Source organism: Lupinus angustifolius, chromosome LG06, assembly GCF_001865875.1.
Source record: "Lupinus angustifolius cultivar Tanjil chromosome LG06, LupAngTanjil_v1.0, whole genome shotgun sequence".
Classification (NCBI taxonomy): domain Eukaryota; kingdom Viridiplantae; phylum Streptophyta; class Magnoliopsida; order Fabales; family Fabaceae; genus Lupinus; species Lupinus angustifolius.
The window spans coordinates 1060725-1087998 of record NC_032014.1 but is presented as its reverse complement, the minus strand read 5'-3'; the positions used below and the strand labels follow the sequence as shown (position 1 = coordinate 1087998).

At 32.2% G+C, this 27274-nt stretch overlaps 2 protein-coding genes across 4 annotated transcripts; one reads left to right on the top strand and one right to left on the bottom strand.

Moving 5' to 3' along the window:
* LOC109348671 (BEL1-like homeodomain protein 4) lies at positions 4455-12293 on the top strand. Of its 2 annotated transcripts, XM_019589187.1 has the most exons (5): positions 4455-4785; positions 5110-6483; positions 7711-8096; positions 9048-9108; positions 11406-12293. In XM_019589187.1, exons 2-5 carry the CDS (start codon positions 5290-5292, stop codon positions 12006-12008), a joined length of 2244 nt encoding a protein of 747 aa, XP_019444732.1. In that variant the 5' UTR covers positions 4455-4785; positions 5110-5289; the 3' UTR covers positions 12009-12293. The 2 variants fall into 2 exon arrangements, with proteins under 2 accessions (XP_019444732.1, XP_019444731.1); XM_019589186.1 differs by lacking the exon at positions 4455-4785 and having other exon boundaries at positions 4831-6483.
* On the bottom strand, positions 20121-24905 carry LOC109348670. 2 transcript variants are annotated; one of them, XM_019589185.1, is made up of 12 exons: positions 24450-24904; positions 24259-24334; positions 23804-23876; positions 23331-23414; positions 23045-23161; positions 22220-22681; positions 21592-21995; positions 21369-21468; positions 21205-21264; positions 21030-21116; positions 20787-20915; positions 20121-20567 (listed from the first exon to the last, which is right to left on the bottom strand). In XM_019589185.1, exons 2-12 carry the CDS (start codon positions 24330-24332, stop codon positions 20265-20267), a joined length of 1893 nt encoding a protein of 630 aa, XP_019444730.1. In that variant the 5' UTR covers positions 24333-24334; positions 24450-24904; the 3' UTR covers positions 20121-20264. The 2 variants fall into 2 exon arrangements, with proteins under 2 accessions (XP_019444730.1, XP_019444728.1); XM_019589183.1 differs by having other exon boundaries at positions 20265-20567; positions 24445-24905.

Genomic DNA, 27274 nt, shown 5'->3' with positions numbered 1-27274 from the left:
GTCTTTATCGATTAAATGCATCCACCCCCTCCATTTTTATCTTGCTTATCTTCCTTAGCCTCATACAAAATACAATATTAGTGTCCTGGACTCAAATTTAAGAGCACGCATTCATACACGGGTTTCTTGTTCTAGCTGTGAATCTTGCCGTCTTTTAGTGAAGATGGAACCTTTATATTTTAATTGTTGATTCATGCTCTTCATTAATTTGTTATAATCTTGTAAACTAAAAATTGAAGTTGTTATTATTAAAAAGCTGATATTTTTTATTTATTGAAATGCTTATAATTTTTTTATTAATACGCTACTAATATTTTTCCATCATTGATAGCATAATCTCAACCTAGCAAGGTGACAGTACAACTGCCTACATTTACAAGGGATTAGGACCCATTATATTAATGAGCTCAACCCATGTCATGTAAATTGATGGCTACAGTTTCTAGAGAATCTACCTTTTGCGGCATGCATAAGTACTTGTTAATTATAAGAAAAAAACAAGAAACTGGATTGAACTCATTGAAACTTGAAAATCATTAGCAGAAGAGGGTGATAAAAGATTATTTGCTTTTTTTACAAATAGTATTATTCTTAATATATAATTATATAAAGTTGTCTTTTTAGACTTTTGGTGGGCTATATTTGTTTTTTCCGGTCATTTAGTTCTTTTGTAGCCTTCTATCTTGTTGTTTGATCTTGGGTTCTTGATTAGTTTTTTTGATCAGCCAAAGAAATTTAATAATCAAAATAACAAAAATAACAAACGATTAGGAGAACAAGTGATACTTCTATCCACAAAAATAATTAAACATTACAACCAAGAAAATAACTATAAGGGTAAACAACCCACTCCACAAAAGAGAAACGAAAACTAGAAAAAACGAACATTGAGAAGGTTCCAAGAGTGAAGAGAGATTAAATTTATTACCTCATCTAGATTTGAAGGTAGAATTCCCAAAAATAACTTTGTTCCTCATCAACCATAAGGACCAAATAGTACCGAACGATAAGGACATCCATTGTTGTATAGTCTTTTTCTCCATCCAGAGCATATTCATATAGAAAAGAAATTGATCTTAACATCATTGGAGATAGTAGAAACAAGACCAAACCAAGAGTGAAATTTTTGCCAAACATCATAAGATTTATCACAAATGAATAACAAATGGTCTATAGATTCGTCCATAATATCACAAAACACACACCTTGTTGAATCTTGATCAGGTTCTTGATTAGTTAGTTATTGGTTTTATATTCAAGCTATTGTTTTCTTTGTATTTTACTTGAGAGTGGAATGTTCTCAACTCTCAAGGTTATCTCTATTAATTCAATTAATTTTCATTTTTTTTTATAATTGATGAATTTTTTATAATTTATGAAATGTTCTTTGTTCTTAGTTTATTTCCCATCAATAAGGATTATAATACTCAAAATATCATATTGACTTTAGATCAAATGGTCAGACTAGTACAATCATATACCAGAAAGAAGAATAGTTTTGTAGATAGCAAAAAATCGTTTAGTTATTCAGTATACTTTAAATCGCTAAAAACTCGGTTGTATCACTTTAAACCAATGAGTTGACCTGACATTTTATTCAAAAAATAGATGTGTTAACCAATGGTGAAACCATATTCCTACTCAACTTTTTTTTATCATTAACTTAAAATTCATATCTATTTTTTAATTACATAATATATATGATGTCATCCGTTCTGACTAAACAGTTTAATTGACTAAACCGGTTTGAAATTATACAATTGATCTTTCAATTTGATTTCTTGCTTGAGCATCATAAAATTAACAGACTTTCCATCGCAAGTAGTTAAAGATATGCAAAATTTTCACTTACTATTGACCTTAAATAGGGTGCAGTTAAAATAAACATCTAGCGCGGCTCTCGGCCTCTTATACCCAAAAGATGCTAGCATCACTTAACAAATAAATAATTCTGAGGAAAGAATGCAAAAAATAAACCAAACGAAAAATAAAATCCCTTGTTAGTTTGCAAGATGCAGCATAAGTAGTCACAAGTGTAAACACTAGCTAGTCAATGATGCATATTATATACACATTATAAATAAAACGTGGGCTTATAGATTTGAATGATCCACCTTTCCTTTTCACTAACTATTTGACAATTCATGTTAATAACTCATGTGAAGCGTCGATTAAGTTTCCTCAATAATATATGCTAGTGTTGATATTTGCATGATGCTCCAATGTCCGTTTCTATCTTTCCCATACACCATATCATCCACACATAAACAAGGCGATCAGTCTCGTGCTATGAAATTAAACGACATCAATCGCTCTGAGAATGTGCTTGAAGTTGAGCAAACATCAAATTTAATTTGGTCCCACTTACACACATTTCATATCTAAATAGTTACGGGAAGATTTAAATAAGAGAGCATGGTAATGACAACTGTATTGTATGCATTGCATGATATATGTGGATTAGTATCTTCTCTAGTGTCGAAAAACTGGATGGAGATTACGATACGTGTCAAAAAAAACCTTTAATATATATGATTTTATGTTATTTTTCAATAAAAAAAATTGTCCTCTTATTCTAATACCGGAGAGGAATTAAACTCGATATGTATGTCAATTGATTGATGGTGGCTTATGTCCATCCGTAAAACCCATCTTAGGTGATTGATGTTATCCTTCAATGTATATGTTTCCAGTGGTGTGCGTGTATGAGGTACCTAAAAAAAGTGTTATGATGGTGAGGTTGCTTCTTTTTTGTAACAAGATTAATGACATAGTGATACCAAAAAGGTAAAGGGGTGAGCCAATGTTATGTGCATGCCTTTAGACTTTTAAAGTTTAACCACCCAAAACAAAGGGGTGGCTATTGTGTCTTCTAACTTTCCCAAAGCAGTGCGGCACTAGAAACTCAGAACGTGAACTTTAAATCCGTTTATTGCATAAAAAAAGTAATTACCCTAAAGACACGTGCATAACCTAAAGACAAAATAAATATGTAACTGTTACTATAGCATGCATAACCTAAAGACACGTGCGTAGCCGACTTCGGCACGTGAGTAGAGTATATAAGGGGATGATTAGGTTCTCGTAATGATGAAATGGGTCCCCTAATCAGAAGGAGAAGCGTACGTGTGAGAGGAGTATGGGAATCACGTGACAAGACAAACGAGCAAGAGAAGGTTGAGCTGTCAATTGACCTTGCAGTTGGAAAAAGAAGAAAATGGAGTGTTTCTTTTCCCTCTCTCAATTAAAGGTTTGAGTAATGAGTAACTAATTGGAGTCTTAAGATTTGAGAAGCTAGGCATAGATAGTTGATTTTAAAGAACAAAATTCCTACTTTTTATCGTTGCCGGATTTCAAAATAATCCTCCTCGTATGTCAAGGAACCAAACAAACATCAATTATCATTGGTAATTAGATTTTATAATTGAACCTTCCAAGTTCCAATAGAACCACTCTTTTTTCTAATTATGAAACTAGGCTCGATTAATGCTAACCATATTTGATATGGTATAACTCATAAGTGAACTGAACTATGTTGTATTCTTGTGGAAGTTTGAACTTTTTATTTAAGGTTGTTTGCACACGTCAATGACTTTAACTTATCGATATAAATATCTGTGTTTGTTGAATTGTTATAAAGAAATAACCAAATCATCAAATTTTCCACTTTCTGATCTGGTAATGTAATCTATATTAATTGTCGGCTCGTCTCTTATGAATTTCCCACCATATTATTTGTATTGAAATTTCTTGGAAGCAACAAGTCATTGGTGATTTGGAGGAAGCTAAAAATATAATATATATTCGAGAACTATACAAGTATACTATTAACAAACTCCTTTATCGGCGCGCATGAACACTAATAGTATATTTTCACAAAAGGACTAATTTGTCTTTGCCTTGCTGGAACAATATTTGTATAAAAAAATTTATTTATAGTTGATTTTAGTATAACTTATTCACCACTCTAAATATTGCAAGTTAGGTTGTTGAGTTAGTTTATGCCGTGTCATATATTAGTCTATGTTTACTTATTAGTCATCTTGATGTCTTATTAAGTTGTATATGTACCATAACTTTGTTTAAATGATTTCAAAAATAACACTTTAATTGTCTCTCCCAAAAGTTTTTGATGAAAAAATTGGAAATTCACGGAGACATATTAGGTTAATTGAAATTTAACCTTCTAGGGAAATCATGACTAGTCTAACATATATTGGAGCCTTTTATCATATGATAATTTTTTAATAGAGTAGTATAAAAAACTGTTAGAATTTTGTGTGAAATCCAATAATATTTTTTTCCCTGTTATTCGATATGTTTAATTAAGTAATTTATTATATTATAAACTAGCCCATAAAGGATGAACTGCGCGAATGGGTAACAATATATTAAAGATAAAAGGCATATATATAAGGACCTGATTGGTGGAAAAAAATCTAAAAGAAGAGGAGAAGAAATAAGAAAAGTGACCCCTTCCCTTTCCTCTCTCTTCTCTCTATTCCTCTGTTTATTTGAGAGAAGCAACATGTATGATATCATCAGTTCCCTCAAACCTATCCTCCATTCTTAATTTTATATTCTCTATGCAACTTTCACTTTATTTTTTCACAAGGTAATTAGAAAAGAAAAACACTTACCTCAAAGAGAAAGACAAGGAGAGAAAGAGACGACAAAGCAACAAGAGAGAAAGAAAAAGGAATTGTTGAAGAAGCTTTCAAAATCACACAAGGGAAAACGATGTCTCACAGTTTTACATCTTTTCAAACTCTGCAGCTCTAAGAGGTACATGTATGTATGTGCATATATATATATAATGCATATTGAGAGATGAACAAAGCTGAAAATGATGAAAAGGAAAATTTAACATTTGGATGAGAATAAAGGAGACGGGGCCAAGACCCTGTTAGTTTATTCTTTCTATTTTGATCACTAACTCTTTATAATTTATATCTAACTCTAACCTCTCTTTCACTTTCCCCCTTAATTTCTTTCCTCAATTTCCACTACCTATATCTGAATCTTTTGATGCCATACATAATTGACTTCTATTATTGTTTTGTTTGATATGCTTATTTTGGAGCTAATGCTTATTTATTGATCATATAGTTAAATTACTGGGCAGTGGTAATAATAAGGTGAGAAGGGAAAAGATGAGGAGAAGCAAGAATTTAATACTGGAATAGCAACACAACCACCACTTTCAAGTACCATTCTCTCACTCAAGGACAAACCATTATTTTTTTTATTATCTTGGAGGACAATCCAGGTGAATCTTGTTCCACTCCTATGTCCCAAGATTACCAACAAGGAATCTTTACCTTCTTGAACGGGTTCGAAAGAACCACAGTAACTCATCAAGATCAGCACCAGGAGCAACAGATCCAGAGGGACAAGGTGAGGTTGCAAGAAGGCTTCGAGCCTGCACCACCACCGCAACAATTAGATGGGATAGAACAACAACCGGGAGGGCTCCCGGTTTATGAAACGGCGGGGATGCTGTCTGAGATGTTTAATTTCTCTCATGACGGCGCCACCGCCGCTGAATTGTTGGAACAACAGCAGCAGCAGATGACGGTGACCTTTCGGTCCTCGAGGCCTGAACCAGTAGCCAGTGGAAGCGAATGGTACGGAAGCAATAGACAAGGGATAATAACTGGTTTGGGACCGTTGCAAGATTCATCAAAGAATCATCATCATTCTCAGATTTCAAGCATTAATGTAGCAGACTCAGCTGCTCATCAAGCCATGCAACTTTTTCTTATGAACCCTCAAACAAGATCTCCTTCCCCTCCTCCTCTTCCTCCTACAAATTCATCATCTTCCACTCTCCACATGTTGCTTCCAAACACTTCTTCAAATCCCCTACAAGGTTACGCTACCGGTTCAACAGCTGGAGGGTCTTTTGGCCAATTCACATGGGTTCCTGATCACAACACTGAAGATGGAAGCAACACCGGTGGGGTTGTGGAAGGTCAGGGTCTTTCGTTATCATTATCCTCTTCATTGCAGCACCTGGAAGCTGCAAAAGCTGAACAGTTGAGGATGGGGGAAAGTGGTTTTCTATATTACAATCAAGGACCTGGTGGTGCTTCTTCTTCATCTCAGTATCCTTACAAGAACCATGGTAGTAGTCACCCTCATCATTTGCAAGCATTGCATTTACAAGGTTCTATGGTACACCAAGGGCATCAAGTTGGTTTTGGAACAACATCATCATCCTTAAATGCAGTAAATGTTCTTAGAAACTCAAAGTATGTTAAAGCTGCACAAGAATTGCTTGAGGAGTTTTGCAGTGTCGGGAGGGGTCAATTCAAGAAGAACAAGATCAGTAGACAGAACTCAAACCCTAATAATTCAGACACCGTTGGTGGCGGTGGAGGTTCATCAAAGGATCCTCCTCCTCCTATTACTAGTTTGTCAGCGGCAGATAGGATTGAGCATCAAAGAAGGAAGGTCAAACTTCTATCAATGCTTGATGAGGCATGTAATCTTTCTCTTCTCTCTCTTTCTCCACCCTCTCTCATAATTCAAGAGTCAAGGTCCCCCAATATCATTTTTCTTGTAATAATTTATTTAGTCCATTAATTAATCAATGGTTGCATTATTAAATCTGATAAAACACACGGTTCTCCGGCTGGTATCTATGAATTATTTAATTTTTAAACTAAAGAAAGTAAAAAAGCCGGCTGGTATAGTTTATAGTAGGGTTCCATTGAAAAGCTGGGATCAGTTGGTTTCTGTTGGTGAGGATTTGTTCCTTATTTTAGTAGAAACCCATTTTTATAATCTTGTGATTTGATTGGCGAGGAAGATTTTTTAAGAGTATTTTGAGTTTCTTAGTTTGGTGAAAACAATGAGAGTAACCACCCATTAGGAGAATACATCCATCAAGAAGCGACGTTCCTTCTGATTGTTGAGAAAGACATACCCCAACAGAAGCAAGAAAGGCACTCACTCACCATATCAAAATTACGTACCAAGTTGCCATCAATGCCCACTTCTACCATACAAATACGTACCAACATAGTAATATTGCAGTGAAAGCCATTGTTGTCATATCTACGTTAACGAAGAAAATAGATCCTGACCCTTTTTTCATATAGGTTTAAAATAAATTTAGTCTCTTTTTATAAATAAAAAACTGTTCATGTTGTTAAGCATATTAGTTGATTAAGAATAGGGAAAAGAAATTAATCCAAGGATATTTTTCATTCTTATATACAATTATATATGTCAGTGGTTCCTTTTTTCCAGGTGTAACTAAGTACTTTCACCAAATTCAAATACTTCAATTTTTTTTCCGGTACAGTCAAATACTTCAATAAAACACCATCTTCTGCCCGTCTAGTATTCCACTCCATCCATTTCAAAATCATAAAGTACTTAATATATAAGTTCATTTTTCAATATTTGCATGAGTTAATTCCTTGATTTCTTTTCCTGATAAAAAAAATCCTCGATATCTTAAGTACATTATCTATATTTAATTGACATATACGTATGCTGCTTTCCATGATTGATTACTACTAAATAGGCTCATGCTCCTTTTCACAACCAGCATTAATGAAATGAGTAAGTGAGAGCATGCAAGTACAATAGCTTCAATTTCTTTTCCATTTGGTAATTAATTTTTCTATTAATATATACTATGTTGTAAATAATGTATTTTACAATGTAAGTAATGAAGTTTATTTTTTGTTTTTTCAGGTGGACCGAAGATACAACCACTACTGTGAACAAATGCAAATGGTAGTGAACTCATTTGATGTAGTGATGGGTTTTGGGTCAGCAGTTCCATACACCGCATTGGCACAGAAAGCAATGTCAAGGCATTTCCGGTGTCTGAAGGATGCGATAACAGCAGAGTTGAAGAACAGTTGTGAGGTGCTTGGAGAGAAAGATGGAGGTGGTTGTTCAGGTTTGACAAAAGGAGAGACACCAAGGCTTAAAATGCTTGAGCAAAGCCTAAGACAACAAAGAGCATTCCATCAAATGGGGATGATGGAACAAGAAGCTTGGAGACCACAGAGAGGGTTGCCTGAAAGATCTGTCAACATTTTGAGAGCTTGGCTTTTCGAGCATTTTCTCCATCCGTATGTTCTTGCTTTTCCCTCCCTCTCTCTTTATTTTCACCATGTCATTCTTAACTATTTATTACCTCTACTTTGTTATCATTAATTATGTCACTTATCCCTTGCTTTTCAATAAATGAGTTACTACTTCTGTTGGAGGTTATTATTTATGCCACCAATAACAAATAATTATCCGGTTAATAAATAAATTATCATTTTTTAATAAAATTATCATTTTTTATAGAAGATGATAGCATAAAATAAATTAATAGATATAGAAGATTTATGATACTTCTATAATACACAAGTTGCACGTGAAAGTAAACAAGATCTTACAATGATATGTGTTGTACAATTGTACAAACAAATACTACTGGTATAGTTAAAAAAGAAAGAAAGATAGAATAGAATACGATACATAATGTGATCATTATTAACTAGAAACTAGAAACAAAAAAGCAGCAGGGGCTTCTGTAAATTGAAGAAAAGAGAAAAGGGATGGAGTGGCAGGAGGAAAGAGAGAATCTAAAAGCGATTATTTATGTGTGACATATGCATATGATCGTTTAGAGCCACAGTAATATAGTAAATTTGCAGTGTCCTAGAATGTTGTCTTAGCCAGCGAAAAGGTGTAAAAGATACATATAGTATCTGTATCACTGCTTTAACCACAATTTCTATGTATCTTTCTCTGATCTCTTTCAACATCTGTATTAAAAAAATCACAAACACTAATTATATAAACTGATTAAAGGAAGATAAAGTGAAAACAGTGGCCAGTGTTGTACAGTGATCCACTTTACTTGCTTGAGGGCATAGATATTTTATTTGTTTTCTCTTAGATTCCCACGCCCCATGAAGGGAAATAAAGAAAGGTTAGAAAGAGAGGTTGAGGGTACAGAAAGCTTGGTGTCTGTATATACAGTTAAGGCAAAGAAGGACTCTGATGCCATTTTGTGGTCTTTATCTCAGGTATCCAAGCGATGCAGATAAGCAACTGTTGGCACGACAAACTGGGCTATCGAGAAATCAGGTTCGTCCTCTCTTTTACTCTTTACCTTTCCACATTACATTGAAGACAAATATATTAGCTGTGATTATATTCATTGCACACACGGCCCACATCGACAAAGACTAGTTACAATAGGAAAAAGAGAAAAACAAGAAAAAAAGAAACAAGAAAAGGGACCAGCAGTAAGTTCAGATGCAACTTACATCGTTTTAAGGTTTGTTTATCTGTCTTCCTCTAACTGGCAACGTGGTCTTATCACGGTTTACAACCTCCCTTTTTTAATACTGTTATTTTTGTCATAATTTTAACTTAACATTTGATTTTTTGTGTGATAGATATAGAGATAAAAGATGAAAAATAAGAGAGGTGGGAATATTTATTGATTGTATATTATTATTAGGAGAAGGAACCTTTTTCCTAAAAAATATATATTTTATTTTCTTTATGGTTTAACTAACTATGGAATCTTTACTTCATGACATAAATTCTGAAGTTAAAATATAATGCAAGTACAGACTACAGAAACGATGAGACATGAAAGTTTATTGTTTTCGAATCTACCGCAGTTTCCCTGTCACTCCTTTTTTCTCTCTCATATCAATTGGCTTCAGCTAACTGGATATACATTAACTGTCCATTTTTTTTATGTCTCAACCAGAAACTACTATCTATTTAAAAAGAAAAAAATCATAAAATAATAAAGTAATTTTTTATGCTATTTGGTAGTGTTTGATTTGCTTAGTACATATGAATATGATTTTTTAGGGACAAATGATTCTCCTTCTGGACTACGAAAATAACTATTTTGTAGAGATTTTTCTTATGAAGCCTAGAAATGGATGTGGTTTTTTCTAAACCAATCTTTAATTTTTTTTAAATAAATCTTATCAACACCAACAATACATCGGTCTAGTAATGTAAACATTGCTAAATCCTAAAATAACTAAAATGTCAAAAATTTGATTCATATAAACGATATCTATTGCAAAAGACAATCATGTACTCTAAAAGAGAAAAAATTATAGTCGACCGAAAGGGAACCAACAATTATCATATACAAACTCTTGCATAGATTAACTCTATCTTTCTTTTATAAGTACACAAATTAAAAATCTTGCATAAATTAATAAGATCATTAATTGTGTTTTTATTTATTAAATTTCCTATTGTATCCATTTTATTCTTCTGTCAATTATTACTTTTCCTCTCTTCGTTCATAAGAATATTAAAATAGTAGTTAATATTATCTTAGTTTTAAGAACAATTAGGAAAAAGTTGTTAAAAACCCAACACTTATAAAGGAACAAGTGAATAGTTACAATCAAATTACTCCTTGTGTTACATGTTTTTTTATATGTTTTACAAATCATTAAATGATATTAAAATTAATATAATTTGATTAAAATAATTATATATATAATCTATATTGGAAAATTAATTGAAAAATATAAGTAAAAAATAGAAATAATAAATAAAAGTAAATAAAAAATTAAAGTATAAGTATCTGTTGAATTTCTAAAATATACGGAAGATTTGGAATAATTAAAAAAAACTTAGAAAGATATGGAACAAAGGATATTTTAATAATCTGCCATTTCATTGTCATTTGTGTTACACCCCAGAGAAGACACCTCGGAGCTTAATCACAGTTTAGCACAGAAACACGAGCAACACTAATTATTATTCTCGAGTCAAAACAAAGCTTGTGTCCTTTTTTGCTTCTATTGCTAATTTGCTAATCCAATATATTGTTGAATGATTATGTGGGTCTTCTAGAACTTTATTATGTGTGTACTTTCAATATTTATGGAAATAAAAACAGAAGGTCATTATTAATTATTTTACTCGTGTTGTCTACGTCATACACTCTATTGATATGTCACAATGCAGCTGTCGGTGTTCATGCAAATTAATTTCTACCATACTACTATATATTGATACTGATTATTCACTAGATATAATCATTGCTTCAAATGTGACAAATGCCAGCATTATCCTGAACTCTATTTTCCCCGTTTCAGTACTTTTGTAGGACACACTGAGATTGATGTATAGTGTAATATAATTAACAGTATAGTTTAAGATAAGATATACTGACAATATAAGGATTTTTACGGAGCTTATCTTTCATCATTTATTTGTATTACTTACTTCTGTTTAAGAGTCAATGATAAATGAAAATGAAGGATGAATGATGCAGTTTCAATATAAAAAACTCTTTGTATATATGTTTTTCTCTTTTAAAATTGCATAGATGATCCATGTATGTTTAGACCATAGAATTCAGTGGATGATTTAAAACGTGCTTGTTGGTGCAGGTATCAAATTGGTTCATTAATGCGAGGGTTCGATTGTGGAAACCTATGGTTGAAGACATGTACCAACAAGAACTTAAAGAAAGAGAAGGTGATTCAGAAGAGAGAGAAGATATGAACCAAAGCAACAACAACAGCAACAGTGGCCAACTAGCACAAACTCCAAACGCAGCAGCTACAACATCAACAGCAACAACAGCGCCACCACCACAACCAATAACTGGCAAAAGATCCGATATCAATGCTCATGAGAGCGACCCTTCACTTGTTGCAATCAATAGAGAAGCCTTTTCGGAAAACCAAGCCTCCACCACCATTATCAACGCCTCTCCCTCTGAGGTGGCGCCACCAGTGTCTCAGTCCTTCGATTCAGACCTGACCCACCATAGATCAATGGCAACTGATGACACGTGTCGCCATGGCAGCACCGTGACAGGGGCTGATTATGGGGCCTCGTTCTCTGTAGGCGGTGCTGACATTGGATCCACACTTATTAGATTTGGGACCACCGCCGGTGACGTGTCACTAACCTTAGGGCTACGCCACGCCGGGAACATGCCAGAGAAAACACCTCCTTACTCTGTTAGAGACTATGGAGCCATTTAAACTTTCCCATAGTAATAATAATATAAATATATAAAGGAAGATTCATGCTTTGTTATATCATCAAAGAAAACATTTTTCCACCTTTAATATCTTCCTCATATTTCCTTATCTTTAATTTGTATCTTGTGAAAGGACAAGAAAAAAGGTAATACGATTTGAGAGACCTAGTCATAAGTTAACTAGCAAGCTAGGTGAATTTCTATGGTGTCTATTGTATACTGTATAGATTGTTTTCAATGATTTTTTCCATAATGTGTACTTAATTAACTAAGGTTTTGTATCATATTACGTTTGCCTTGACAGAACTTGCAGGTTTTGTAGTTTACCATCTGAAGACTTGGTCTTTTTTTTCAAGATCACAAACTGTCTTTATACCGTTCAGGACCTCTTTTCTACAAGTGTTTAATGTCTTCACTATTGTATAGAGCCAAATGAATAGTCTTACATTCTGTAATGTTATCCACTAACAGATTTTAAATTGCGGCCATGATACTGTTATTGTCTCGACCATGTTAAAAATATAATTTTGAAGATATATACAATTAAAATAAAGACATTTCTCTTTGGTTATTTTTTAATAAGCACCATCCATTTACATATACTTTTCAGTTTATATAAAACCATATATAAGACATGCGTTGCTTATCTTGAAAGTTGAGACCTTACTACATCTCCAGATTAGGACATGTTTGGATAATTTGTGTACACCTACGACCTTGTCGATTCCGTTTCTGTTACATGTAACTAACGGGGGCTGAATTAAATATCAACGGGAGTTTGTTGTAGTATGTAAAAGAAAAGCCACACGTTCCTTCCGTAACAACCAAAACAAGAACTTGCAAAGCAACAAGCACGTCTCACCTAATATATTTCTTGTTGTTTGAGTAATAACGCGTTTAGTTAGTAACCGAAAGAGAACCTGCTCTAAGTCCAAGTCCAATTGATTCTTATTAGGTTGTTCTGCTGCAACGATCAAGATTGCTTTTTCAACATTCAAACTATATGTTATTTTACATTGTTTTGAATAAAGTAAAGTTTTGAGATTTACGTTAAGATGCTGTTAGCAAAAACACATACTTGATGAAGTTGAGTGGTTTTCTTTTTCAGGCGTTAATTGATATTCACTCAATTTATAGCAATGTCACTGTCGTTAACATTTGGTCTCCGAAATTCTCAAATTAAAAAAGTTTAACCCGGAGCATTTAATTGAGCTTCGAGAATAAGAGTTTGGGTTTCTGATCAATGAATGGACCACAATGTTCACATAAAACCATCTCATTCAAATAATATGGGTTTATTGCAAAAAAATTGTTTGTAGTATTTAAAATGGTTGAAAGCTTGTAACTGGTTAACTTATTAAATTATATATAGTTGAAATTTAAAAAATAACTAAAAAGTACATACAATATTCATTTGACTATTTATTAATTGAATAATTATTAAATGTAGTAATTAATTACATAAATAATTTAAAGTTAAAATTCTCAATTTTTTATTTTAATATTTTATTTATTACCGGATATGTAGTATTTTATTATTATTTGGAGCTAGATTAAGAAACAGAGTTGGTTAGCTAAGGGTAATTAGTATAATTTTTTAAAATTTTGAAGCAAAAATTGGAAAAATAATGATTAAAAGTTACTTTCATTTTTTTAAATAATACAATTAATATATTTCAAATGTCATAATTTTTTTTAAAAATTACAAACTTCTATATTTTTTTGTTTATCGAACAACTCTGTAACTGAAAAAAAAAACTATGAACTATCTTAAATGCTAAAAGCTATGTGATGCAAAAAAAAAAGAAAAATTGGTTTGGAGTTTAGTTTATTAAAGTTTAACAGGAAGGAATCGGAGTCCATAGCATTGTACAATGGAAGAGGAATCTGAAGACTATAAAAGAATTGTTTGTTTGTCTTGTATGGGAACAGCGTAAGTTGCACATTGAATGGGGAAAGAAGGTGACAAAAAAAGTTGATACGAAGGGATAGCTTGAATTTCATGATATTTAATTTAAATGGTGGAGCCCACTGTTTCCATCACCAATTAGCATATTGAAGGAAAGAGATGCTCACATGACAGCAAATTGGGCTGGGTCCACCATGACAGAACAGATACTAGATTTTATGAGACGTTATAATTAATTCATTTTTTATGAATATAGTTTTAGAAAGTTAATACACATCTTCGTGTTCACGATAAAAATAAATATTTCACTTTATTAGTATTTATTTTAATCTCGTTGTTTTGAATTTAATATAAATGTATTTTAAGTTAATGATGATAAAAATGATCGATAAATAATACAATAATAATATAAATAATCTTACATTATTGTCCGTGGATATAACTTTTTGTCTTAAAGTTAATACCTGTATATAAATTATAATTAATTTCCAATACTAGCCATCTTCTTTAATTTTCTAGATCTTGTTTTAATGTTACTTCATAAGACAGTTACTTTCCTCTTCTTCATTTCCCATTCTCATTCTTTCATTCATCAACAAGAATATTAGATACTTAATATATAATTTTATTCATTTGAATTTGTTGCAATATACTTTTGTTCTTGTGTTTCTTTGGTCAAGTAAGAACTCATTAAGCATTAATATATATTTTTATGCGGATACTTTTTTCGTTCAACTAGATTTGTGTTTTCATACATATCTATACTATATATAAGCCAAAACTTGAAATAATTTCCCTCATTGTGTAATTTTCATTTCCTATATTGTCTTTAATATTATTTAATTTTTACAAAAAAACTATATAATCTTAAGCAACTACCACCAATGCATTAATTAATCACATATCTCACCTTAAATTAAACATTATCATCAACAACAAAAATATAATATTAGCTGGCAGGTACACACTAGTACTTATTATGTTAATACATTGTTTATGTATCACGAAATGAGTTTTTGAATATAATGTATTTTTCACATATATTTCTTATTCATCCAAAATTGAGTTTTCGGACATATCCGTAAAACAATTTTTGTTGGCATAGTAAGTACTAGATCTCTCCGAGTCACGTTGGTGGATGTCGCTGCCGCTGAGAGCTCCCCTCAACCAATAACAACGAAGAAAACAAACCAAAAGTGTAGTTTCAAGCACAAATCACATTCTCTTGAGAACTATGTTTTAATTGAGAGTGTGGTGAGAAATAAGGATCCGATTGAATAGTGTCCAGATAAGGGAAAAGAATAATATGAAAGAAATTATGATTTTGAAAATTCATTTATAAAAATGAAAAATATAATATTAAATGAAATGCGACAGTGATTGAAAAAGAATTTCGCATTACCTAAACTATATTTTGTTTTGCACCCATATGCAGCTGTCATTGCTTACATCTTTCCTCCAATCCATCATAAATACTTTTTCGTGGTCCATCATAGACAAATTTTTTCATTTAAAAAAATACATATATAAATAGACCCGGTGTCGGAAGAAAGTTTGAGTAAAGGTTGTTATTTTTCAACTCCATGAAACGATATTTACATGTTGCATTGATATCATTTTTTTACTTATAATTGTAGAGTAGTTTGCGTAATGGCAACATAACTGCTGTTTTTTCCTTTCCCATTCACAAAAAGAAAAAGTAATGGCGACATAAAAAATTAAATATGGCACTTCCAAAGTGAGAGCATGTTTATTAAAAGAATCAAGTAAGGGTATTGTCCACATTTAAAGTAAGATGGTTAACATATTTATTTACTAACTTTAATATCTCACTTATAGGTGTCAAATCCGGGGTTATGGAAGGTATGAGTCGCGGAATTGCCTTACGTATGTTGCAAGGCTTACCTCATTGGCAAATAGCAACTTTTCTTAATTAGGTCATTTTTTGTAGAAGAAAGAACAGAGATACTTATTGATAGATGTAGTAAAAAATTTGTGAAAATTATTTATTTATTATTTTAATATTTATGTATTATTATCAAAAAAAAAAATTTTAATCAGCAAAATATTGGTCTAATGATGTAAAGCCTCACTGAATCTCAAGGTCGAAAGTTTAATTCCTGGGAGCGACACATGTTAGGAGGTGTAATCACAAATCCGAAAGGGATTAGTTCCTTACTAAAAAGGATAAGAGAATACATTTAGTATTACAAAAAAAATCGTTTATTATTTAACCGTAAAAAGTAATTAACACTTAAAATGTGAAGGTAAAAAAGTCTCAGGCTATATTTCGTTTTATAACTTTTGTGTAAATCTCATTTTTACTTGACCAAGAGAAAAAAAGAAAGATAAATGAAAGTATATATTCCTCATTCGCATCACCTATAGATCATGCTGCTTTACCCCTTCATTATACTTCAACACATAAGTCCAATACATATTCCATGTATGTCAATTTATTACTTGTACGATATTATATAATTCTTGAAAAATTAAGCCATGACCATAATTTAGTCACACTTGAATAAAAGTCTAATTTAAGATTGATAGTAATGAGAGATGCACTTGAGTTACAAAATAGTTTTAGGCTTTTAGCCTTTTGATATTATATATGATCAGGAAATCTAGAATAGGGAATCTAGGGATGATAAGAAGATTGAACTCCTTCATATTTGATGACTGAACTAAGATGACAAAAATGACCAGACAAAAATGACCAGAAAGTCATGAGAGATAAAATAGTGGAGTCTTTTTAAATATAACTTCATTAAATTGACCTTCAAGTATAGCTTGTCTAAAAAAATTGGTTTTTTGTCAAAAAAATCTTAGTGTAACATGCAAATGCACTGCAATTAAAAAAAGGTTAGTGTACATTATAAAATCCATATATGTATATATGTCCATGTTATAATTAACAGACGGAATTGAATTAAATTATTTGCACTCATGGTAAAGTACCTTATCAACTTTGAAATGATAATAAGCATTACAAACGTATCTTTTGTAAAGTAAATTTCAAACATGAATTATCATGATTCCTTTTTCAAAAAAAGCAGGAAACTCTAGTTGATAAAGTAGAGAAGTTGAGGGCCTGCAAACAAGTTGTGTGTAGACACATTCATCAAGCAATGGTCCATAACTGAGGAGTTAGGTCAGGACCACTACCCATTCAAGTCCTCTGCTGAAGAAAGCCCTTTTATATGTTACTATAGTTTTTCAGTAGATATATACTAGTAGTGTAATAAGATCATGTTTGTAGTATTAGTTATTTTTTCTTTCTGCAGTTTGATGGCGTTGTGACGGTTGTCTATGCAATATATGTGCATGCAGAGAGAATCTAGTGAGATAGTAACTCGTGCAGAAAATAAAGAACTAAGTCTTGCATGGAATTTTGTTTTTGGGGTAGAAAGTTACAAACAGAAATGAGACATAATAAGAAAGGCATGTCATGTTAGTCCCTTCCTCCTTCTCGATGTAACATTAATCTTTTGGTATCATTTATATAGTTGGTTTTTCCATTCTCAGCTAAGTTTAGTTTTCATTATATTTAAAGAAATGTGTACTAAGAGAAGGGGGCAAGAGGGTAACTCAAGAAGTAACAATTTCACTAACCCTACACTTTTGTTACTATCCCAAAATTCATGTTATGCTAATAAAAACTTTTATGAGATGGTTGTGGGTATCTTTTGGAATTCCCAGGTGATAATCATTTCACTGTCTGAGAGGGAGAGTAAAAGAAGTTTTCATTTACCTGCTACATGCATGTGTGATGTGGACTTGAAATGAATCTCTCTCTCTCTCTCTGGTGTGTTTTATTTTGAGGGGTTAAAGACAGATGCAGATGCGAGTAGGACACATGAAAAGGAAGACTAGGTGAGAGTATATCAGTTAATTATAGTGGCACCACCACAATCACATGCGACAATGTTGATGTTTGGTTGTGAAGTGGTGATGCTGTATTGTAATTGTACTTTCAGAATCAGATATGCTAACCTAGCGAAAGATGCATGCATGAAAGATATCAAGTACATCAAAAGTAGATCTGAGCATATATATATATATTTTAAACTCATTATATTGATGCTGGTAGCTAGTAGGCAGCATGACAGTATCTATACTATTTTTCATAAGGTAAATAAATGTCACAACTCTCCTGTAGGGTACAGTGGAGAAGACACATTCATAAAGATTTTGTTTTTTGTTTTTTGTTTTCTATTTCATTTTCATGTAAATTATTAGCATTTGCAAGTGTTTGTTAGATATGGTGAGTGAATAGTGGCTAATTTGGAATTGGCATGAGTGATTAAACTCATAAACTTGGTATCTTACTATTTTGGATGAAGTTGTAATGTCAAATCTAGTTTTTGAATTAAGTCATTTGTTATATATTATATATGTATAAGATTTTCAAAAGTAACCTTATAAAAAATTTGATATTAATTCACTTGCTCATATAAAACGTATTTTACACCTTCATTAAATTATGTTTTGTTACTTTGTTCAAATAATATGATTTATGGAATATAGTTAATACCATAACTAAATTATTTTTCTTGTGCTTTCAACATGTTACTGTGTAATATAGTGTAAAAGAAATTTAGAAACATAAAAGCTAAACTAAAAAATCAATATGAATAATCAGTTAAAAATATTGACAGTTTGAAAATTATTTATTGAGTGAGACTATACATTTCCACTTAAAATTTAAATGTTGAATTCTTGTTTTATCTAAGATCCTGTGTATAGGAAGTCTTGTTAGATTATGACTAATCTATATCAATTAATAAGGTGAAATTATGTGTGTGCCCATTTATTTTCATTCACAAAACTAAATTTAAGACCTTACTTCAGTGAAAAAACTCCTTACAACTTGGTCCCATTGGTTGGCTATTGCACTTAAACATAATAAAATTGATTTTGCACTACAACTTTAGTGAAAAAACTCTTTACATCAAACAATCTTATCCTTATACATAAATAACGGATAAAATTTTAGAAGGAAGAAAATGGAAAGAGAAAACTTCAAAGATATGAAATATATTGAAGAGATGATTTTAAATTTTTCCTTTCCATTCTCTTTCAAAACTCATCTCACAAAAGCAAAAACAGTTGTAAAAACCAGTTCTTGTCAGCCAGTTCAACCGATGAACTAGTCCCAATACCGGTACGGTATAATAATTATACCAGTCAAATCCAGCCAAAATCGGTCAAAACTGGTTATACCGGTCGGTTTTCAATTAAACTGTGCCGGTCATACCAACCAGTTTTTATTTAAAATTAAATTTTTAATAAAAATAAAAAATTATTGGTTTTTTATTGATTTTCCAATATTAATGTTAACATATTATATATGTATATTTAATTTCGCTGGTATCAATTCAATTAATGAATCATCATTATACAATTATATCAATACCCTGACCAATTTGATGATCGATACAATATTAATAACACATCACAAAAGAATTAGGCTACCATGTAGTGATTACTTTGGGCAAGTCAACTTTTGCAATCATGACCTGGTGATTGATAGTAGTGCGAGCAAAAGGCCTAAGATACAAAAAAAATGAAGGGCTTAAGCCCATTTAAGATGGATCATAATATAAGCCCAGCACACTGAAGACAAAAGGGAAGGAAGATATCAAAATATTCAATAGGACAAGTGGGTGATACTATCAAGATATATATATACAATTATGTTATGTCATTAGAATAAGATTATGTTAATGTCATTTGAAGAAACCAAATTACAGATTTGATGGCAAATTCATCTCGAGTCATGCCCCACTAGCCAAATTATGTAGGTTATTGTTAGCTCAGACTTGTCAAATAAAACATTAGTTTCATTGACATGATGAAGTAGTGAACCATTTATGATTTATTAACCGTCCTGCATCACGTGATTACATTATTAATTAATTGTGGGGATTTCAATGCACCACCAGCTTTCATTTTCATCATCTCATGTGCAATGTGTTTCACTATTTGTTTTATCTTTAAGCAACAAAACTCAGCATGCATATGCAAGGCATATAATCACAAAACATACACTATGTGGAATTAACAAGTGCATGCAGGTTCTTATGTTATTTTTTATTATGAGAACAGACTATTTACAATTTGACACTACTCACTGCAAAATCTCCAATCTTTTGATAGACTAATGCAATTACATATACTACAGGGACATGGCAAGACATAATACATATGAAAAAATGCTACACATTGCAATATTATATCTTGATGTTGGTTCTACCCTCTCTACTTTGTACAAAAAGAAATATACAGAGGAACATAGAAAACAATACACGGATCATCTCCTACGGTAGAAGTAAGGTTTCCAAGTAATTATTTTACTAGTTCCTTGGATATGAGATATCGAAAAGTGAAGTTGTGTGGAACCCATTCTATGTTCTTCTTGGATTTTGCAAGCTGACATTTCTTAACACTCTTTCTTAAGGATTCAGGTAGAGACTCTTGGATCATCTTCATAATTCCACCAGGGCACAAACCTGAGTTCTTTGTGAATGATTCAACAAGCTTTGGTAGAAGTATTTTTCGGTCCTTGCGTATCCCAAAGTTAGCTCGAATGTACTCGACCTTCGCAGTTTCTAGCTCTTGAAATACTCTCTTAGGCGTGTATACACGTACCTGTCAAAGGTCACATGGAAACGGTTCACTTGCATTTTCTTTTAGAAAGCAAGATGATAAGAGCATCCTCTGCTAGAGATATAAGTACTCTAGTATTATATCATATGTTGGTATATAAACTTTGGCCAATTTGATATGCCAATGTAGAAGGTTGAATTGACTGAGTACATAGCAAGATATTGCAATGAAATTGCATAGAAATAAGAATTGGGAGAATACCGCAGGATCAGAATGGTTTCCTGCACAGAGTGCAAAGTGTGAAAGAGGCTCAGGATGTTGTATTGCATAAGCTTGTCGTCCATCTCCAGCTCTAAATTTTGTCCTTGGAGAAAAGAACAAGCGGAGCCACTACAAGAGGAAGCAAGTTTGAAGAATAAGTCACTTGCCTATTGGATTAAAAACAAATAATACTTAGCATGTTATATTTTTTAATAGGGAAGTGGTTGGGATCATAAGAGGAACCTGTCCGGGACAAGCGATCCGGGTGCCTAGTATAGTAGTCTGTATTGTGTCTGCACTAACTGTATGTCCCCCAATATTATATGAAGCCTGCAAAGACCAAGGAAGCAGATATAGGCTCAAGATTTTCATCCTTTAATAATTTCAAAGCCACTACTCTCAGATTTTAGTTTTTTACCTTCAAAAGAAGAAAGACTCTTTTCACACTGTTTTGTGGAATCCCATAAGCTAAAAATGCCTATTAGAAACCAAACAAAAGATTGTTACCCAACTAACCAAATGGCAGAAATGAATGGAAAGTATTAAAGAAAGACGTATATTTTGAGAATGTAAAATAATTACATGCATCACCAAAGCATTGTGTATATTGATCCAGAAAGCTAGCTTCTCTTCGAGTTTCAACTTCGTAGGATCTATTTGTTCTAATTGGTAAATAAGTGACCTGAAACAACATAAAGGGATATGCTCATTAAAACTCAATCTCATGCAAAAGAGTTTCACTTTGTACTTTTTCACATGAGACCTTCATTAGTTCTTTTACTTCATAGATACTAAATAGGCTCACCTGAAATTCTGGAGCAACTTATCAGTATCCTTCGATTTCTGATTATCTCTGTAAATCCAAGATACTTCCACCATGGTGCTGTATGGCCCACTAAACTCTTTGAGTCCTTCCACATGAAAAGGATTGTCTAACCTTACATCGAAAGAGGAATTATTTCTGAAATTTGGACTCCATATATCACCTTGATCTACATTAGAAAAGGCGCTCGTTGAGGACAATGATGAACTGGGAGATAAAAGGCCAGGATGTGTCATAGGGGGGTCTGCAAGCTTGCAGTAAATAGCTGATATGCATTTGACCATCTCCTCAGAAAGTTTATTTGGTATATCTGGAACATGATCAGATATTCGGGTACCGAGATGTTCTGCCAGGCTGATTATGTTTGATGAAGTGCTTTGTGCATACTGTAAAGAACAAACTGAAAGTCAAAATCCAAACAAGGCCTCCAAAAATAACACATATCTACAACTAGTGCAAATAAAGTTGCAAAGACTAGTGGTTATGATAGAATTTCGCAATATGTTGACATGTTTTCTTCAACGGAAAGTATGATATGATTGCATTGCAACAACTCAATGTTCTAGGAGCCAAACTACATAAAAGTAATTTTCCATGAAATTAGATTTACCTTCATCATGGACAACGGTTGGGAATAACAAGCACGCAGAGGCTTAGTGAAAGGTTCTGCTGGAGGATATGCCCTTGCAAAAGCTGAAGATTGCGATAGTGAAGAATGACAACGATAAACAAGAGAATCTAACTGCTTTTCTTCTGTCCGACTTCCACTATATTCTTTTCCAATAGTCTCAAGCTCATATTCATTATGTTCCTTTTGCAGAGTCTCAAGCTCATGGCTATCAGGTTGTACTGTAGAACATCCTCTTTTGGTTAAGACCTCAGGCTTAGAAACTTCAATGAATTGTGGTCTAGGTGTTTTTATAGCAGACTTCACAGTTTCCATCTTGGTAGATGGAGATACAGAAGATAATTGTTGATCAAAAGCTTTACGGTACAAGGACAGAAGGTGCTGCTCCAAATAAACAACTTCCAACTCTAACACCGCTATTTCCTTGATTAATTCCGTAGCAGGCTGGAGTTGCAAAAATAAAAACAAAATAAAAAACTTGACAAATAGACATATCATGAACAAACAAGGCATAGCAGAGATTAAAATGAACATAAGGATAGTACAACAATTTAAAATGAATCATGTATAGGCTGCACAGTAATCTTATAATCAAAGACACAGATATATGCAGGACTGAGCCACAAAACTAACTATCCGCCATTAGACTAGTATGCACAGCAACATCAATGTTCATTCAATTTTTTTAAAAGCATGTATAAAAATTCCATTAATCCAGGACTTGTTACAGCTGTTGATAATTGAAAAATAAAACAATAGATACATATGCACATTTATACTCCAGAAATTTAGTGAACATGCTGCTACCTTGGGCATTATTGTATCATCTGAATTAACAAGAGATTGAGGTTTGTATCCAAGAGCCTTCTCTAACGTGCATCTAACCTTAAGTTGATCCTGTAATCTTCTCTCTAGTTGAACAATCTGCCACATGGTAATTTAAAAAAGTTAATACTCGAGAAATAAACTGAAGCTGGAGTATGTTGAGTCAGTAAGAAAAGCTGAAGCATGCCAAATGAGCCACAATGTGGTATATATGATTGCAGTGAAACATGCATCACAAAAGTTATAACAACTTGTTCTGGTATTGTACCTCTTGCTTCAGAGTACTGTGTACTTTACTTGAAGGGATTTGCTTTTTCCTAGCTTTAGCAAATTCTGTGAGGTAACCAATGTCCTGTGATCAAATCAAACCCATACTTGAGGCATGAAAATCTTGCTAGTAAACAAAATCTGTTTTGTGTGTGGGGACTATTGAGAATGATACTAAAATAGACAATTAATCTTATGTTCATCCATCCAATATTATACTCTTGAAACTATAGTTTCTAATAAATTTCTACCAATCATGGGATTCATGATATGAAATAGACAAGAAATGAAAACAAAATTGATGAAATTTCCATTCAGCATCATCATAGGCCTCTACATGCCAAAGATTGCATATGTGTGAAGTAGTACCTCCAAATTTCTAAGATCATGGTTTATAACCCCCAATAAAAAACTAAAAAAAAAAGTTATTATAACTTATGAATGAAAAAATTAGAGTGACTGATAAAATTATACCAGCTTCACTTGTTCTGAGGCCTGAAGATGATTATCGGGATTATCCTCCTCAACTATTTTCTTATCAGGACAACTGCCATGTAATAAGAGCAAATTAAAGAAAGCAAATATGAGATAATTTGATGGCTTTTACAGTGTTTATGTTGAGATGCTTCATATTTAGTTTAGCATGTCACCCTTTATAAGAGATATGAACCTATGATTTCAATTTCAATCAAGAACCTCTTGGTCTTGGATGTACCAAAATGGAAACTAGTCCTTAAATGAAACTAGTCACAAATATTAGAGAAAGAATAATTGCAAATATTAAATGTGAGATTAATTTTAATTTTTTCCAGAAAAGCATCATTTATGGTTTCAAGTCCTGAGATTATAGACATGAATGAATACATATAATCAAATAAGCCCAATTCAAGCAACAGGGGAAACAAAAACATAAGAAACAGAACTGCCACCTCATCGAACGTTTGTGCCATGAAGTAAATCTTAGACCAAGCATTTTATTGTCTTCACTCCCTTCAAGCCCCATGGCTGAAAATCATATAAAGCAGAGTTATTCATTGTGAAGCAGATATTATTCCCTGAAACAATAACATCAACTGTGTAAATAATGAAATAACAAAGGTTCACCACTTCACCACCCTACCTGAGAAATTAACAAGCAAGAACTCAGATGAAGCAGAAGCACAATTGAGAAATGAGTCGGATGAACTAGTCCAAACTCCAAAACCCAAGTTAGTTACCAACCACTACTTAAGTTGATTCTAATACTTGACATGTAACTTTGCATGTGAGCAGAGCAGAAAAAGTGATCATTTTCTGCTAACATAGTTTGTCTTTGACATAACCATGAATGTGAGAAAATATAGTGACTCTTTTGACCAAGTGATTCTTCTCTTTAAAGAATTCTATCAGTGCTAGTGCTATGCTGCTAGTAATAACCTTTGTAAAGGGTGGCCTTTTTGAGTTGCATCAAAAGGAGTTCTTAGAGAGAGCTTTAATTGAAGAACAAGGTCTTTATAGAATAACTTTGATAATGGTAAACGAGGGGAAAATGTCAAAACATAAAAAAAGAATAAGAAAAGTAATAATGGCTGGACTGTTATCTGTTAAGTGGAAAACTATATAGTGCATATGCATAGCATTCTATAAGCCACATATATTATTATATGTTTCATTTTCAACATTCTCTATTCTCGTTGGGAAGCAAGTGAAAGTTGGTGACCCTATGTGCACCCTTTTGTCTCATTTTGCATCCACACTTTAAATATAACGGTAGAAATTAGGCCACTTGATTTGATGTAACACAATCAAGACAAAATATAATGGGACAACAGTTAGATAATAGTTTATTTTTTGGGTTGAAAATATATGCAATGTGATTGTAGTAACTGTGTACATAATATTTTTTAGGTGAACTGGAGCAATCAGTGTATAGTGTTAGAGAAAGATCAGTTAGACTAAAGGAGTGGCACTAAACATTTTTGTTAGATAATATTGTTTCCCTTACTTAATTCATTGATTTAGTATATAGGCAAAAAAAACTTATACTTTTTAGACTTATCATGTTATATTAAAATTGTCAAACGCTTAAAAATTAAGAAAGATTTAAATATTAATATTGATTTATGGTAGAACATTTATGATATGTTAACTGTGAGATTAATACTTGTATTAAAGTTGTACATGTTATAACCAATAATGAGAAAACAAGTGAATAGGTAACAAAATGGTGGATTGATAGAAAGAAAAGCAAGGAAGTTACCTCAAAAGGGATGAAAGGTAAGGGATAAAGGACATTGGATACTTGAAAGGAATTTAGGTTTTGTGGGTTTTCTATTTGTCTAAATGACTTTTTAAGAGTGGAATTAGGAGATATACCTATATTGTCCTTGAGTATCAAAGAGACTAATGTTTGTCAAAGAATCCACTACAAATACATATATAATAAGGTAACGAGGGGCTTGACCTTTCTGGTTCTAAAATCAATATAAAAAAGAAAATGATGGGAAGGGAGTGCTGTAATATGACCAGTTCTCTCTCGTACAAACCTAACTGACAAAATAAAGTTTCTTTTTTCGCTGCACACTTGCACAGACAGAGTAAAACTGTAAAAGTGAGAGTTAAGGATATGTCTGTATAGATTGTGTTTTTAAATTGTATTTATGTTTATTTATGATTAAATATGTGGATTATATGTTGAAAAAATTAATCCAATATTTTTGAAGAGGTAAAATTTTGTTTTTTTCTATTGTGATCACTGTACAGAATTATTATCTTAACCAAACTTCTGTTAGATTTTTTAGTATAAGGTTACAGGAAAAGACAAGTAAACTTATTTAATAGGCTTTTAAACTATGTTGTTCAAGCGTCTAACTCAAACAACCTTATCTATTTTCCTGAAAAGGAAATTATGTTGGCATTATTATTACTTGTTGGAAGAATGAATTTCAACTTCTGAACGTTATTTGAAAAAACTTAAATGTGACAATTTTAACAAAAGTACTAGGGAGTTATTCTCTCTATGAAACAGGGAACAACAAAACAAAATGCATGGTTCTTCTTTGGACGCATTCGATATTTTAAGCTTCCTCCAGAGTTCAAATTTCTGGTCCTAATAAATAAACAAATGAAACTTCTATTTTATCTTAATATCGAGGTTGCATTCAAGTCCGAAGGACAAATTTCAATGCCAAAAAAGTACAACTATAACAAAAGAAATGTGTAATATATGGTTTCAGATAAGTGAATGGGTCGATTTTCAAATGAATATAACAGACATGCTTCAGATCCATGTATTCAAAAATATACAACACCACTCTTTAATTGAGGATTACAATGTACAAACTGTGGCATCCCTATAATAAGATTCTAAGTTCACATAATTCAATATCACTGAGATTCTCCTTAAAACTATAAACAAAATCAGTTTATAAAAACAACAGCAGGTTAGGTGAACATGCTTAAACTGTAAAATTGTTGTTTTATAGAAACAATTGGCGAGAACGTAATTGCCATAGCTAGGAATTTTCTTTAGTCAGGAATAGCTAGGATTTATAAGAAGTTAAAATTATGATTTAGCTGTTTTATCTACAACTATAGTTATTTACTTATTTTAACATATGATAAGACAGTTTTTCTTTTGGCTAAGTTGATAAAAGAAGATAAGTTAAGTAGAAGTTATTTCATATGCAAGTAAATTCAAAAGAAACTTGGATTATTCTAAAAAAAGACTTATATATCAGTGATATTTTGTCATTATTGCCAGCTATATTTTTATATTAGCAATAGTTTGTTTGTTTTCATATGAGAACCAAAATATTTGTAGAACACATCGTTAAAAGTAAATTAAAGTTTGTTTTCATATGAACTTGCGACAGAAGCGCCAGGCCTAACTGACACTGTGACACTAGCTAGTGGAACGTTTACACCCATTACCTCATTATAGTTGTTAATTAATTATTTACTTAC